The sequence below is a fragment of the Neolamprologus brichardi genome, chromosome 14, assembly GCF_056152115.1.
Source record: "Neolamprologus brichardi isolate AB-2024 chromosome 14, ASM5615211v1, whole genome shotgun sequence".
Classification (NCBI taxonomy): Eukaryota; Metazoa; Chordata; class Actinopteri; order Cichliformes; family Cichlidae; genus Neolamprologus; species Neolamprologus brichardi.
The window spans coordinates 4,810,774-4,825,364 of record NC_142117.1 but is presented as its reverse complement, the minus strand read 5'-3'; the positions used below and the strand labels follow the sequence as shown (position 1 = coordinate 4,825,364).

At 38.4% G+C, this 14,591-nt stretch overlaps 1 protein-coding gene across 1 annotated transcript in view; it reads right to left on the bottom strand.

Moving 5' to 3' along the window:
- Positions 1–14,591, bottom strand: part of brinp2 (BMP/retinoic acid inducible neural specific 2) — a 302,755-nt gene that overhangs the window by 108,614 nt on the left and 179,550 nt on the right. Inside the window, exon 5 of the mRNA XM_087850672.1 lies at positions 7,385–7,490. Coding sequence (XP_087706798.1) covers positions 7,385–7,490 — 106 coding nt within the window. The remainder of the gene's footprint in view (positions 1–7,384; positions 7,491–14,591) is intronic.

The window sequence follows — 14,591 nt, the reverse complement described above, 5'->3', positions numbered from 1 at the left end:
AAAATGGCAATTAGCCTAAACAGGCACTTTTCCCTTGATAATTATCTTTCCCTGTCAGGAGAAACAGCAGGAGTGGAGTGCATAAAATAAGAGTAGTATGATTAACGAAAACACTATCAAAGAAAGCCCCTCCAATATTATCTGCCTTAAGGCAGGAAAGGATTCTTTCAATATGCATGTGCCTATTGAAAGAATCCTTTGTCTGCTCACCTTTGACCCAGGTAGATGTGTATGAAGCAAAAACAGAATTGCCATGGAGAATGGGCGTCAAATTTATATAAAATGCTCATCTATGCCTTTTAATTACCTGACCTGACTGAACTCTTTAGATGCTCATCAAAAGATTCTGCTCTATTAATGGATATATCATTTTATGTGTTCTAATGTGCATTTGTATGTTTCCATATCTCGAAATATTAGCGCTTAACATTTTTCAGTGACTAGTAGTATTTGTTTCTTTCTAAACACTACACACTATTAAACATTAATGTTTTCAATATACAATATAAAGCGCCTTGAGGCAGCTGTTTTTTTATTTTATTTGGCACTATATAAATAAAAATGCATTGAATTGAATTAAATTAGTGCTATTTAATATTTTGTTCATCATTTATAAATCACTACTCCTCCTTAGTTGGTCATTTAAAAACATGGATATACCATTTATATACAGTCAAGTATATAGTTACTATGTTTTCAAATTGTATGTATTTTTATACTTTATACCTGATAGTTACAGATTATTCAATGTTCTCTTTAACAAAAGTGTAAAACAACACTTTTGCACACTATTCCAGGAGTAACTGCGCTGGATTTATCTTGGGTTCAGCTGAGTTTAGCTAGCGCAGCTCTATATGTTCTCTATTCTAGTCTCTGTTGATGTGTTTGGATCACAGTCTCTATTATTCCCCATTTTAACAGGTGAACTTAACTTTACACTACTTTACATATTTACTGCTATAATGGGCTGTTTTAAACCTGTGGTTAATATAGCATATTTCAATAATAATAAACTGAACAGGAATTTTTAAATGAAGCATTCTTTGCTTTTGATGCTAGGTTACGGTTGTCCTGTGCAAAAGTTGCACTGCAAACAGCTGCAGCGGCTGTCTATTAAACTAAACACATACGCAATATCTCTGTTAAAATACTTATTGTGATAAAAAGTTAGACTACCCTGAGTATTGCTGCAGTAACATAATGTAGCATAATTATTTAAAACTAATGTTTTAAAGTAGCATATCAAGCATTTGTTTTATCTTAATTATGGTAGTTGCATTCTGGTATTTCCTGATTTCATGCAAAAACAGCCGTGTTTTATAAAGGCCAGAGTTTTGAGATTCTGTGGAAATGCCACATGCTTTATGGATTCTCCGTGACAATGGATATAACAACCCTCCCGTGAACCTGGTTACCTCCTTACCCCGAGGTGCTGGTTTAAGTCTTCATTGTGCTGGAAAAGAAGACAATCCAGTACTTTGTTCATTTCAGTTCAACTGCGTGAACGCACAAAGCCAGAGAGCTTGACTTCTTCATTTAATTCACAGACACTTGGTAACTGAATCTGACTGAGCACTTGCATGTTTTAAAAGCTAAAGCTAGCTAACTTAGCAAAGGAAAGCTGACCGAGGAATTCCAAATCCCAGTAAAGACGTTTTCCTGTGTTGGCAGATTAATATGATGCACACTTGGTATTTACACTAGTTTATGAAATATTCACTACAGCTTTGTGAGAACCTTATTCATGTTTTCCATTAAATGAAGAAGCCTCAGTATCTGTAATATTAATATCTCTATCTGTAATATCTCTTCGTGTCTCTTTATCTCTTGAACCCTCTTAAAAACGCAGAACCTAGTCTTTCTTACATATCTGTAATTATTTGCATATAATGCAAATCTTGGAATAAATATTAATATTTTGTGCATCACATTGTCTTTTATTTGTTTCCTTTTTTCTGTTTTGAAGACAGCTTGAGACGTGTATGAGTCTCAAGGTTCTGCTGACCTTTCATTTGTTAATCTTTTGTAAGGCACAGACTCAAAATTAGTGGCAACAGGGTTTATGAAATATTGAATCCAAATTTGATCGTTTTAGTTTAAATTGTTGTCCATCAATATGTAGGGAGTGTTTTAGGTGAAAGGACCAATAGTGAGTGTCTGCAGTCTACTGTGAAACTCTGTCATGGATTGGAGCTGCATTTCAGCCCATGGTGTCGGGGATCTAGATAAAACCAGTGAAATTAGCAGAAAACTACCACCAGATTGTGATCCACCATGCAATTCCATCTGGCTTTATTTTTCATTATGACCTTAACAATCTTGGAGCACTGTGGGATCATGATCATTTACAGAAAACAGATCAAATGAAGCCAGCGTCCAAGGATGAATTTTGAAATGGCTGTCAAGAAGCCTGTAGAGCTACTTAGAGAAATTAAAAGAAAGCGTGCCTAAGAAAATTGAAGCTGTGTTGAAGAATAAAGGAATAAAGGCAGTACAATTCTAACTTTCAAGCTAGTTTGAATTGTACAAACTCTGCTCTGCAAACCGATGCTGCACCAATTTGCATCCCACACACAAAATAAGTGTTGCTAATCGAGCCTTGTAGCAGTGGAGGCAAGAAAGGAATTCACTTATTGTCATATATTGTCACGTGTACTGTACTGTATCTAGAACCTATGTCATATAGACAGCCTAGGTAAATGGCAGTATCAGAGTGCAGAATCTTTTTGTCATGTATTCATGTTCACTAAATGTTGTAACGCCGCATTTTTGACAATCTTTTCGAACCTCACATTTGTTCCAGACCTGTGCGTGCTGACTAAAGTTATTTCAGTAAACTGAAGTAAGGCGATCGGAATCTAAAGGTCACGTGATTGTTGATGCAACCTCCAACGTATGAAGGCACATGCACAGAGTCTCTGCTCATATTATTCTTTATGTATAATTTGTCGTATTGTGCAATTTGAAATGTAGAAAGTGTAATAGTGTTTTGGTTTTTTTTCTAACCCTAAGCTTGGATGTAATGGAAGTTATGTGTCATGGGACTAATGAACCTTGCAGATGCCATGAAGAAGTCCACACACAGTAAGGGGTCACTACCTGAGATGACACATGTACAAAGCCCCGCATCGTTTATTTGAACAGCAATATTTTCCATCAGTGTTTTAACATAGTCAAAAATTGCACTTAAAGAGTCATCTGAAGTTGGATTATTAAAAAATCAGACACAATCATGCAAACAAATCCTACATCATTATATCCAAATCTGTCAGCCTCCAGCACATGCACCAAAACATTTACAAAGGCCAGGTTATCACACTGCAAGTAAACATGTCTGACTTCCTGAATAGACTGTTTTCTCAGCTGTCTTAACTCCTTTTTCCTAATTAAAGGAATGAGATATTGATCCTGTTATCTCTGGCAGAAAACTAGAACACTGGAGTTGCTTACTACCTTACTGTTGTATTTTTTCAACAATCACTCAAGTTGAAATCAACAGCCCCGTGTGTTCAGACACAAAAAATATATGTAGTGAAGTAGGGGTGGGCGATAGAAACGATATACGATAGAAACGATATAAATTTGGCCAACGATAGAGATTTTGACTATATCGCTCTATCGCGATAGCGCATGTTGATGATGTCATCAAGCTCCGCCTGTTTTGGTCGAAAGCATCGCAGCGGCTACAACCATTATCATCTGCAAATTATGGCGGGCGACAGTCATAGCAAAGAGATGAAGCACTCTTGAAATATGGGGAAAGCCGAAAACTGAGTTTCCTCCACTTCTGTAACATTGATTCATTAATGTTGAATTCTCTCGCAGCTGCTCCATGTTGTTGCAGTATATTAATAACTAATGAATTCCTGTTAACTTCTAACTCAGTTAAATTTAATAAATTCTGTTTTCATGGATGCCTGGATGTTAAACTTAATTGTTACACCTGGTAAAGCAGCAACGCTGATGATGTAATTAAAGATTAAAGAATTTAGACCGTTTTTAACTCTCAGTGTTCGTATGACTTTGGGACCTGAAACAGACGGAGTTTTGGACCCAGATTACTCCGTGAAGCTCCTCACTACGGCAGCCGTAATGCTCTGACAATCTATCAAGCAGTGCAGCTTACCAAAGTTGTACTAAAACATTTTCTAACAGATTTCTGCCCAAATTCGGTTCGAGGTCAGTAAGCACAACCAGAATTCATACATAAGGAACACTCTCGATTTTTGAGAAAATTAAAGGATTTTAAGTGTGCCTTACAGTGTGGAAAATACGTTATACAGAAGAAAAGAATATATCGCGATATATATCGTTACCGCACATGCTTCAAATTATATCGCGATATGAATTTTAGGCCATATCCTCCAGCCCTATAGTGAAGACTAGATGTGAAATGTGACTACAGTGTCCTTCACTGTTCCAAATGTTTGGTGTTGAATAATGTCTAGGAAAGTGTTTTTGTTGAACATTATTATGACACCCATAAGATGAACTTTGAGCTTTTGGATATGAAATTTCATCACCTTTTAGGCATTAGTTTAAGAAATAATAGCACAAGAATTCACACGAGAAAAACATAGTTTTTGGAGTTGAGTGATCTAATTCTCCTTTTTCCTCAAGTCCAAGTGAAACATACACTATACAGACAAAAAGAAGACTGAAAAGAAGAGGCCAAAGGTATTGGCCAACACCCCTCATGCTTTGAACTCTGGTGTTTTCAGTCGCATTGCTACAGGTGTATAAAGTCGCGTGCCGTGACGCTGTAATAAAATACAATCACTGCAACAAGTCAGTTCATGTAATTTCATAGTCCATGTTCAACTGTAAATGCCATTACTGCAAAGTAGAAGTGTTTAGGAACCACAGCACAGACCATGTAAAGTTACAGAGCAGGGTCACTGCAGAGGCACACAGTGCATAAAATGCTCTGCTGACTCACAACCTGCAGATTTTAAACCTCCTCTGGCGTTAATATCAACACAAAAACAGTTGCTTTCCACAGCTGAGCAGCTCCTGTAGCTTTAACGTGTAGGTGGTACTTAGTCACAGTGATGTTTGACCACAAACTAAAAGCCATGGTTATCAGACATTAACTAAAGTGTGATCACAATCATTACACATTTAAAACCCTTCACAGGATGCCTACAGCTATAAAAATACCGAAACTGTTTAAAATTGTACATGAAAAGTGGTAGTGGTGTCCAATAGATGCTTTTAGCATTTTAGCATCTGGATAAAACACTAAATACTAAGAGAAGCAGTGTAAATACGCCAGTTGATACCCTGATGTACTGACCTTAAAACAGTATTTACACCCAACAGTAGGGATGGGTACCGGTATCCGGTGCCATTATGGCACATTTCGGTGCTTTATTGCGGTGCTTTTTTTTCCTGTGCTGTGATACACTTTAGATTCTAGCCAATCATTAAGTTTCCGAGGATAGTAGGCGGGTCCAGGTACGTACGTTCTTTTAGAGCAGAGCTACAGATTAAAAATGCCCAAGGCGAAGCGGTCAAAAGTCTGGCTGTACTTCACAGCAAAAGATGCAAACTCAGCAGCTGCAACAAGTGCTTTAAGCTGATACTGTGATACTGTCAAAGGAGGTAACACCTCAAATCTGATGAAACACCTGGCGACACATAGCGTTTTTTTTAAAGCCGAGAAATGCACCGTATTTGATAGCTTGCTGCGAGACCTCACACCGAGCACATCTACTGCGGGTGTGGTGCCTGTTATCGGACCCGGAGTTAGCAACATCCCCCAAAAACCCGAAGAGGAGAGTCCTGGCCCCTAGCCCTGCCAGTGTAGCAGAAATGATGAGGATGATGATGCAGCAGCAGCCGTTCTTCTCTGCGTGAGTAGCTTAATGTTGTTCGTGTGTAATTTACGTTGAGTAGGCTAACCACGTTATTACATTAATGCATGTAAGGTGAACTAGCAAACACCATCATAGCTACATGCGGCTGTCTTCTTGTTTGATGGCAGATACTCCCTTCACCCTGGACAAAAAGGCTAAAATGACCAAAGAAAAAGTGGAAAACAGCTGAACATGAGAGGTTTTTGGACAAAGTTTGTGTTTTTTCCATTGATTAAGCACTGCTTCCAGCCAAGAGTGATACCATATATGCCCAATAGCTGCAGAAAAGGCTAACATTGTTATCTTTTTACAAAAAAACAGCTGAACATGAGAGGTTTTTGGACCAATTTCGTGTTCTCCATTCTTTAAGCACCGGTTTGAGCACCGTTTAAGCACCGGCACCGTTTCAAAAGTACCGGTTTGGCACCGGTATCGGATAAAACCTAAACGATACCCATCCCTACCCAACAGTTGATGTAGCTCTAGACCTATGCTTAGTTCAGCCCCCGAACTGATTTAAGTGGATGAGATGTTAAGAATTACTTAGTCAAACTGGTGTGTAGAACAGTTCATTCAAAAAAGTAAGTATAAGTCAGCAAGATGATGACAACAAGCAAGGTAGGAACAAAAGACGAATAAAATGAAGGGGGGAAACCTTAAGGCATTAAAGCTTAAACAACACATCCATGACAGGTTATTTTAATCATGTAAAGCTCTAAATAGGACAGTTTACTGGAAAAAAAAATGCCAGCATAAATGTGACTTTTTATTAATCACCAATGGAAACTATAGTAATTTACTGTATCTACACATTTCATATGTTCAGACAAGCTTAAATAAAAGATATTTTAATAAACATAAACTTACAAAACACGAACAGAGAAAGTTCATGATGCGGGATGGAGCCAAAAAGAGTCCAACATTATGTCCTCATCATCTTAGAGCCTAAGAACCCTCAGATGAGCTGCACCAGCTGATGACCCCCCTTAATTTTTAGCATGACGATCGACAAGGAAACACTCCCAGTACAGAGGGATGAGTGTCATATATTCACTAATAATTTGGTGATAAATATAAACAGTGTTTTACTTTACACATTAACACTTCAGCTTTACTTGTGCACTGAGTGCTCCAGGTAAGGAAAGGTTAGGCTGAGGTCAGTGTGGCCAGACATGCTCCATCTACAGCCTTGGTAAGATAACAGATTCTCTGTGAGCCTGAACGCCACTGAGGCAGAAACAGACATATAAACTACTGCAGCGTAAAGTAAAGGGTCATCCTGGCCAACTACTACAACACTGGAGGCGATAGGCTTGGCATGGTGGCGGATGGAGGTGGCAGAAATGTGTGAGTTCAAGTGTGTGCGTACAAAAAGAAGAAAAACTTATCCCATGAGTGGATCCTCCAGGGCAGAGGATGTGTGTTTCCATGAATTTAAAACACAGTATATGGGGAAATATGTATATATGTGTGTGTGTGTGTGTGTGTGTGTGTGTGTGTGTGTGTGTGTGTGTTGTGAGCCTTACCCTTTAGGTGGATCTTATTTTCCGGGCTGTGCACCAACACCGAGCTAACTGAATCCAAGCTGTCGTAGTTACTGCAGCCGAGAGGGCCTGTCCTTGTTTCGGTTACCTAGGAAATAGAGGAGGGATAGCTCTGTTTACTTCAACAGCTACCTCATCCACTAAATAGTGGATGAGGTAGCTGTTTGTTTCTCTTTCTGGCAGTCATGTACACAGCTGTAGCAGGTGAAGTGTGTGAAGGCAGGCAGAATACTGGATGTGGCAGAGCCCTCTGACAGCAGAGAAACTGTCACCATCTTTGGCTTCACTCATACCCCTGCAGACACAGCTGTGTGCAACGTGAGGGCGTTCTTCAAAGAATGGTGGAAAATATGTGAAGAAAAGTAAAAAGTTAACAGATGCAGATACGTGTGAAGGACTCACAAAATCAAATATTGAAAGGTAGGCTGTTAAGCAGCTGTTTTTAGTAGAGGCAATAAGCATGGTAATGACCACTTTTACATGTTAGTGTTCTTAAATCATCAAAATCTGCAAATTTCTTAAATATTACACATTTATTACTTTTATGACTATAATTATTCCTATTAGCAGAAATCATTATATTTGTTGTTCCATTGAATTATTACAAATGCATCTCACTTAAAATGTTCATATAATCTGCTGATTTGTTTGAGCCTATGTTTTTATCACAGCGTCACAGACATGATTGCTTTGCCCAAACCCCACAAATTTAACAATATGTCTGTAATTCTACTTCATTATTAATTTTAGATACTTTGTGGTATGTATTTAAGGATATTTACCATGTAGTCTCTCTTGTTATTAGGGTTTAAAAACATATTTCTATTCACAAGTTAAAATAAATAAATACATATAATATCTTGGCTTTAGAATAACTGTGAAACACATTTCCCTTAAGATTCAAGGCAGCAGGCTTTAGACAGCTGTAATGTTTAAGTGTGACCAATGATAATGCTGCATCTGTTACAGCAGCAAAACACTCAAGAGATAACATGCAAGAACTGTCATTTTAAGCAAACCTTGGAGCGGTTTAAATACAAGGCACTGGTAGTGCTCCACCCTCTCCACCCTCCTTATTCTGTGGCTGTAAAATGGCCATTCATAAACCAAATGCTAACATCACCTTCCAACATAAGATACTTTTGCTACACTACAAGAAATTAAGAATCCAGAATCATGCTCTTCCTTTTTTATATTATCTTTATGCACCACTTCACACAACCTCACACTCTGTCGAGACAATAAAGACAACTATTACTGATGCAAACATCATTTTTTTAAAATCGCTTATATAACATGTAGATAAAGAAATACTCTCCAGTGTGTATTGTATTTGATTCAAAGGTTTCTTTAAAATGCTAGCAGCATCAAAGTACAGGTATTGTGCATCAAAGTCAGATGCTTAGATAGAAGTTCTAACTGGTCATCTCTAGATCCAGCATCTCCTTAGCAGTAAAAGTATAGTTTCATCTTAAAAACTATGGATTAATCTCCTTCACGTGAGCCTTTGTTGTAAACTAATTACACTCATGTAGTGGTCAATCAAAGATAAGCTAGTGGCTATTTCCTGGCTATTGTCGACAATTCCGGCACACTGTAAAAAAACAAAACAAAATCCCCTTCTTTTGGTATGAATATACAACATCATCACTGAACAAAAATATTATATATATGATTGCAAGTGATGATGACAAGTGATCATACAATACAAAGCTGGCTAGCTGCGCTGGAGTACCAGTGCAACAATCACAGAACTGAACTGAAAATTTCTTCCTTACAACATGCAAAAAAAGTAAATTGTAATAGTACAATTTAGTTTTTAAAAAATATATAAATTGAAGCTGAATATTAGTGGTTTTGAAAGAGATGTAATGGAATTTATGATATGTTGACAATATTGTTCTTGTGACATGAACAGAGGGTGAAGAGAAAAGGTGCACACAGAGCAATGAGTGTAAACAGAAAAAAGTCACATAAGCGTGACAGATGGAACAAAAGGGATAAGACACAAGAAAGAAAAGAAAATACTGTAAAAAATTAAGCAAACATTATTTTGCAGATATCGCACACAGTTCATTTTCCCAAGCAGTTGTTCAAAATAGAACGTAACAATATGGACATGTCCTCTGGCAAAACCATTCTGCAGCTAAATCAGGCCATTTGGCAAATAAGGTAGCCTGTGCAAATTTGCTGTCCTTAACACAGCCCTGCGCCTTATATCTCCACACTCTGCCTTGCATTAAGATTGGATCTAATATCAAAAGAAATAGAAGTTACCCTTGAAGGCGCTACAGGAGATACACATCTCAAACATCACTCAAATAACCAACTAAAAAAACCAGACACTGCTGAGATGAAGTCAAAGATAAGCTACAGATAAAGGCTAGCAACAAGGAAAGATTAGTGAAGGACGACGGGGCTGTTTGGGGATGTTGTTTCAGCCACACATGCCACTGATAATCCCTGCCTTAAAAAGAAAAAGAAACCTGTTGCATCTCATTCATGTTTTGGAATTGGTTGTGTAACATAATCCCTTGGGTTTTTCTTTGTTCACATTAAACTCTACCTCATAGGGTGGGCTCAAAGTCTGTGAAGTCGGATAAATTTTATGATTCCACAAAACCAAAGCAGTTTGCATTTTTTTATAAATTGCATGCAGTTAAAATTAAAAGCCTGCAGAATGTGCACAGTGGTTATGAAAAGGTACAAAAATGATCAGGGTAGGATACTCTTATGTACACTATTTTGCAGATATTTGGCTGGAGTAAGAGAAATATAGTACTAACCAAACAGTGCATGTTTTTCCTTTTATTTGTTGTATTTTCAAGGTTATCCTCTGAATCTTTTAGCCAACAAATGATTCTGAATTGGATTTGGATAAGTGGTTAAGAAAGTGGATGGATGGATGGACGGATGGATGGATGGATGGATGGATGGACGGACGGATGGATGGACGGACGGATGGATGCATGGATGGACGGACGGATAGATGCATGGACGGACGGACGGATGGATGCATGGACGGACAGACGGATGGACGGATGCATGGACGGATGGATGCATGGACGGACAGACGGATGGATGCATGGACGGATGGATGCATGGATGGACGGACGGATGGATGCATGGATGGACGGACGGATGGATGCATGGACGGACGGATGGATGCATGGACGGACGGATGGATGCATGGACGGACAGACGGATGGACAGATGGATGGATGCATGGACGGATGGATGCATGGACGGACAGACGGATGGATGGATGCATGGACGGATGGATGCATGGATGCATGGACGGATGGACGGATGGATGGACGGACGGATGCATGGACGGATGGATGCATGGACGGATGGATGGACGGATGAATGGATGGACGGATGGATGGACGGACGGATGGATGCATGGACGGATGGATGGACAGATGGATGGCATTTCCCTTTTTTGTGTTAGTCTCTTTCTTTTCACTTCCTCTTTCTTTCTGATGACATCATTCTTCTTCCTGTGTGATTTATTTGTCCCACACTGACTCATCTTTGTTAAGTTCCATTCTCTGTATATACATACGGTAGTCCTGCATCGCCTTAATCGAGCTGCCAGTCTGTGTACTTCCACCTGCTGGGTGAGTTCTTTGTTAACTCGTTCTAGTTTCAAAGTGGATCCCTGGGGTTTCTCTTTTTGGACCGTCCTTTATTTTTGGACCTTGCTAATTATTAACGGGTCTTTCTCTTGTACTTCACCTACTATAATTTTCTCTCTTATGTACACTAAAAAAAAAAACATCACTTGTGTTATCCCAATAAAACACCTTACTACACCCAGCAGGAATATAAAGGAATACACGCTGCTTAGTGGGGTTCTTTGTGACCCTCAATCTCAACAAAGGAAGTGGAGACAGCAAACACAGCATGACTCACAGAACCACAACTACCACACTGAGGAAAAATTCATATAATAAATATAAAAAACGGGACTAAAGATGGACCAGATTAGCTTAAGAGGAGACGTTAGAGCAGGTATTTCTAAATAATTTAGTTCATAATTTGGAATTTCCAGCTGTAGCACAGTCAAGATGTCACATTCTTAGGCAAAAAAATACTGCCAACTTGTTCCACTGTGGACCCAGTTTAACAGTTTGTTAGTTATTATATTTTTGTCTTTTATATTTTGTGAAACTGAAACCATCTGTTTCACATTTTTTTAATATCGCAATGTGTCAACTCTTGATCAGTTTTAAAGGATTGCAGTGCAAGGTATTTTTTTAGCTACCATTTACAGGTGTACGTTAAACACGTCTCATGCCAGCAAGCTACTGTTAGTAAAAGAAGGCAGCACTGACTGAACTGTATCTGTTCAAAATATGAAAACCTGCTGAAAGCAGAAGTAGATTATTGTATTTTTAAATCTCCCAAACTTTAAAGTGCATATGTTGTATTGATACCAACACTATTTAGTGCAAGAACTTTGAAAGTTTTTCATTTTTCATGCCATGTTTGAATGCAGAATGAACTGTGAGACCAATACCGCTCGGTAAGTTTTGCTGTAGCAACAAACAAATTCAAACATGTACTACAGATTGTGTAAGAAGCATTAAGTTTGATCATTATTCTTCATGAAGAAAACTAAAGGTTTTAGCCACTTTTCAAGCCCATGGAGAGTGACGGTTTAATACTAACCGACTGCACAATTATCACTTTTTTCAAATTATCTACAGCGATTTTTATTATCATGATTTATTTCCTTAAGGTCTACATAAATTGTGTTCTCTGTCTGTTGAAATGATAAATGCATCAGAGCTCTCAGCTGTGTTGCAGTGAATACACAGCAGGCTTTTTTGTAACTCCTGTGAGGAACTTCAATAATAACCCACCTGAGAGCTGCCACCCTGCCTCTGCTTTTGATTCAAACTCCCAAGAGCCCTTCAGTGAGTGGATCATTCAAACTAGACCACTTTGTCTTTTGTGTTTACTCAATAACATGCATTGTTCAAACATAGCAGAGTAGTGTGTGTTTTCCTATGATCCTAGAAAGTTTTGTATGGATTGTGTGAGATCAAGTAATGCTGTTTGTTTCACTCAGCTTATTATGGCTGATGATCTAACAAACTGCTGTTTATACTCTTGTGTACCTTTAACCTCTTTATTGATAAAAAAAAGGTTTTATTTAACATCAAATACTTTTCAGCTTTCTTATTAAGTGCACATTTGTTCGGAGTGAAATATATATTTATGCAGGTTTTGCATTGATACCGTGAAGTGCCCTGAATCTTAATCTTATTTGAAGTTACCTCAAAGTAATGAATGCAATGAAAACCTGCGAACACTTGGATAGAAGAACATTAGTACTGCTTGATCTCTGGATGTTTTAACAGCCCTGATTAGTCATCATTAGTTATTAAAAGTATCTAGAATAATTCCTAAATATACAACAGTGCCTTGTTCATTTTTTACCTCATTTGGGACATTGTTTTATCATTGTGAAACTGGCTTGTTCCATCACATATGAGCTAGAGGACTCACTACTTTGGAAGTCATTTTTCCTTTTATATGGCATCAATCTAGTTTGTACACCTCCAAGAATTATTGGAGTTTAAAGTCATTGTAGAGGTGTGGTGTTTGTGCTTTACATCATTTTCAGATCTCTGTCAGTGTATTAAACGCGTTGGCGTGTTCCTTCTTGCGTAATGCGTTGTGATGAGCTTTTATTTAGGACTGGGGCTTCACTGTGCACTTCCCCTGCCGATCTTGGCTCTTGCTAACAGTGTGGTAAAAATACCATGCCTTCACTTGCGTCAACAGAGACAGTTCCTCTACCTTTCCAAACAGCAGATTTCACACATACGCTACAGAGGATTTATTTATTTATTTGTTTGTTTATTTGAAGTGTAGCTTAAACTGAACATGTGAGTTTCTTCTCCTTTACTGCTACAGATAGAGGCGATGCATGTGGCTCCCGCCGCCTACTCTCAGCTGCAGAGACAAAGAGCCCAAGGGCCTGTATGCGCACAGGTCAAGTACATCCCACTCAGTGTTGTTCCCTTTTGGGTGATGAGTGGATGTGGCAGAACATGGCTCGGCAGGTGGCCCAAATGCCATTCAGAGAGCCTCATTTAGCACATACGTAAAGGATGCTCTTCTCAAAGTGTTGTTGTTGTGTTTGCACATGCGTGTGTGTGCAGGCAGGTGTGCAAAAACACTGGCTGTTTGAAGTTGCCTGTCAGTCTAGAAGAAAAGCTGCTCTAGTCCCTTATCAGCAGGTAAACTCGTTGGTATGTGTGTTTATACTTTTTTAGATGATTTTCACTTGAATGCAAAGTTAAATTCTGAATTTTCATGAAGATGAACACCTACTGCAGATTTTTCTTTATCTATACGCACAACGCTCTATATCTGTTTTTGTTTTGACAGCTTGTTTAGTTTTCAGTCTTTTGATGAAAATGTGAGCTAAGTTTTAGCCAACAAACTCTAAAGGCACTGTAACCTGTTTTTCCTTAGCAAACTTTCAGCCTCACTTGTTATGTGTGCTTTTGATCTGTGAATCTTCTGTGTTTTCTGACTCCGGCGGAAAAGGCGCTATTTCTGTGTTCCCACACAGTTTACATGAAACAAGCAACACAGATTAACTCTTCTCTGTGACTGTGGCTATCATTTCCAAACTGTTTGAAGCTTTAGCTTTAGATCTGGCATTACCATGGCTACCTGGTTTTCCTGCTGCTGGGTGGGTTATCATTCAGAAGCTGACTCACTCCCGTGTTCACTAAATTCATGTTTCCATGCCTGGAGTTTGACTGAGTGAAGGTAAACGGTTACATAACACTAATACAGTGATATTTCTTAAATAAATGACAGGCTGCCATCAGTTATTACTTTTCACAGCAACACGACTATATCAGACTGAAAGTAGCATTTCATTTACATGCCACATGAGCTTACCTTTTCAGAACTGCTTACAGAGGTGTTGTTGTGCATCTTTCGGGGTACGGCTAGCCAATAATTAAATCCAAATTTAAAATTTTCAGTGTGTCAAAATGTGCTATCTTATATTCCCTACTATTCTGATCTCTTTTGAGTTAATCACATCAAATGTTTAACAATTCAAGCAATAAACTTTTAATAAACTGGCTAATACCTTGACAATGACTCAGCTTACTGTCAGGTCGTGTTAGGATGCAATAATCTTGATTCTTGT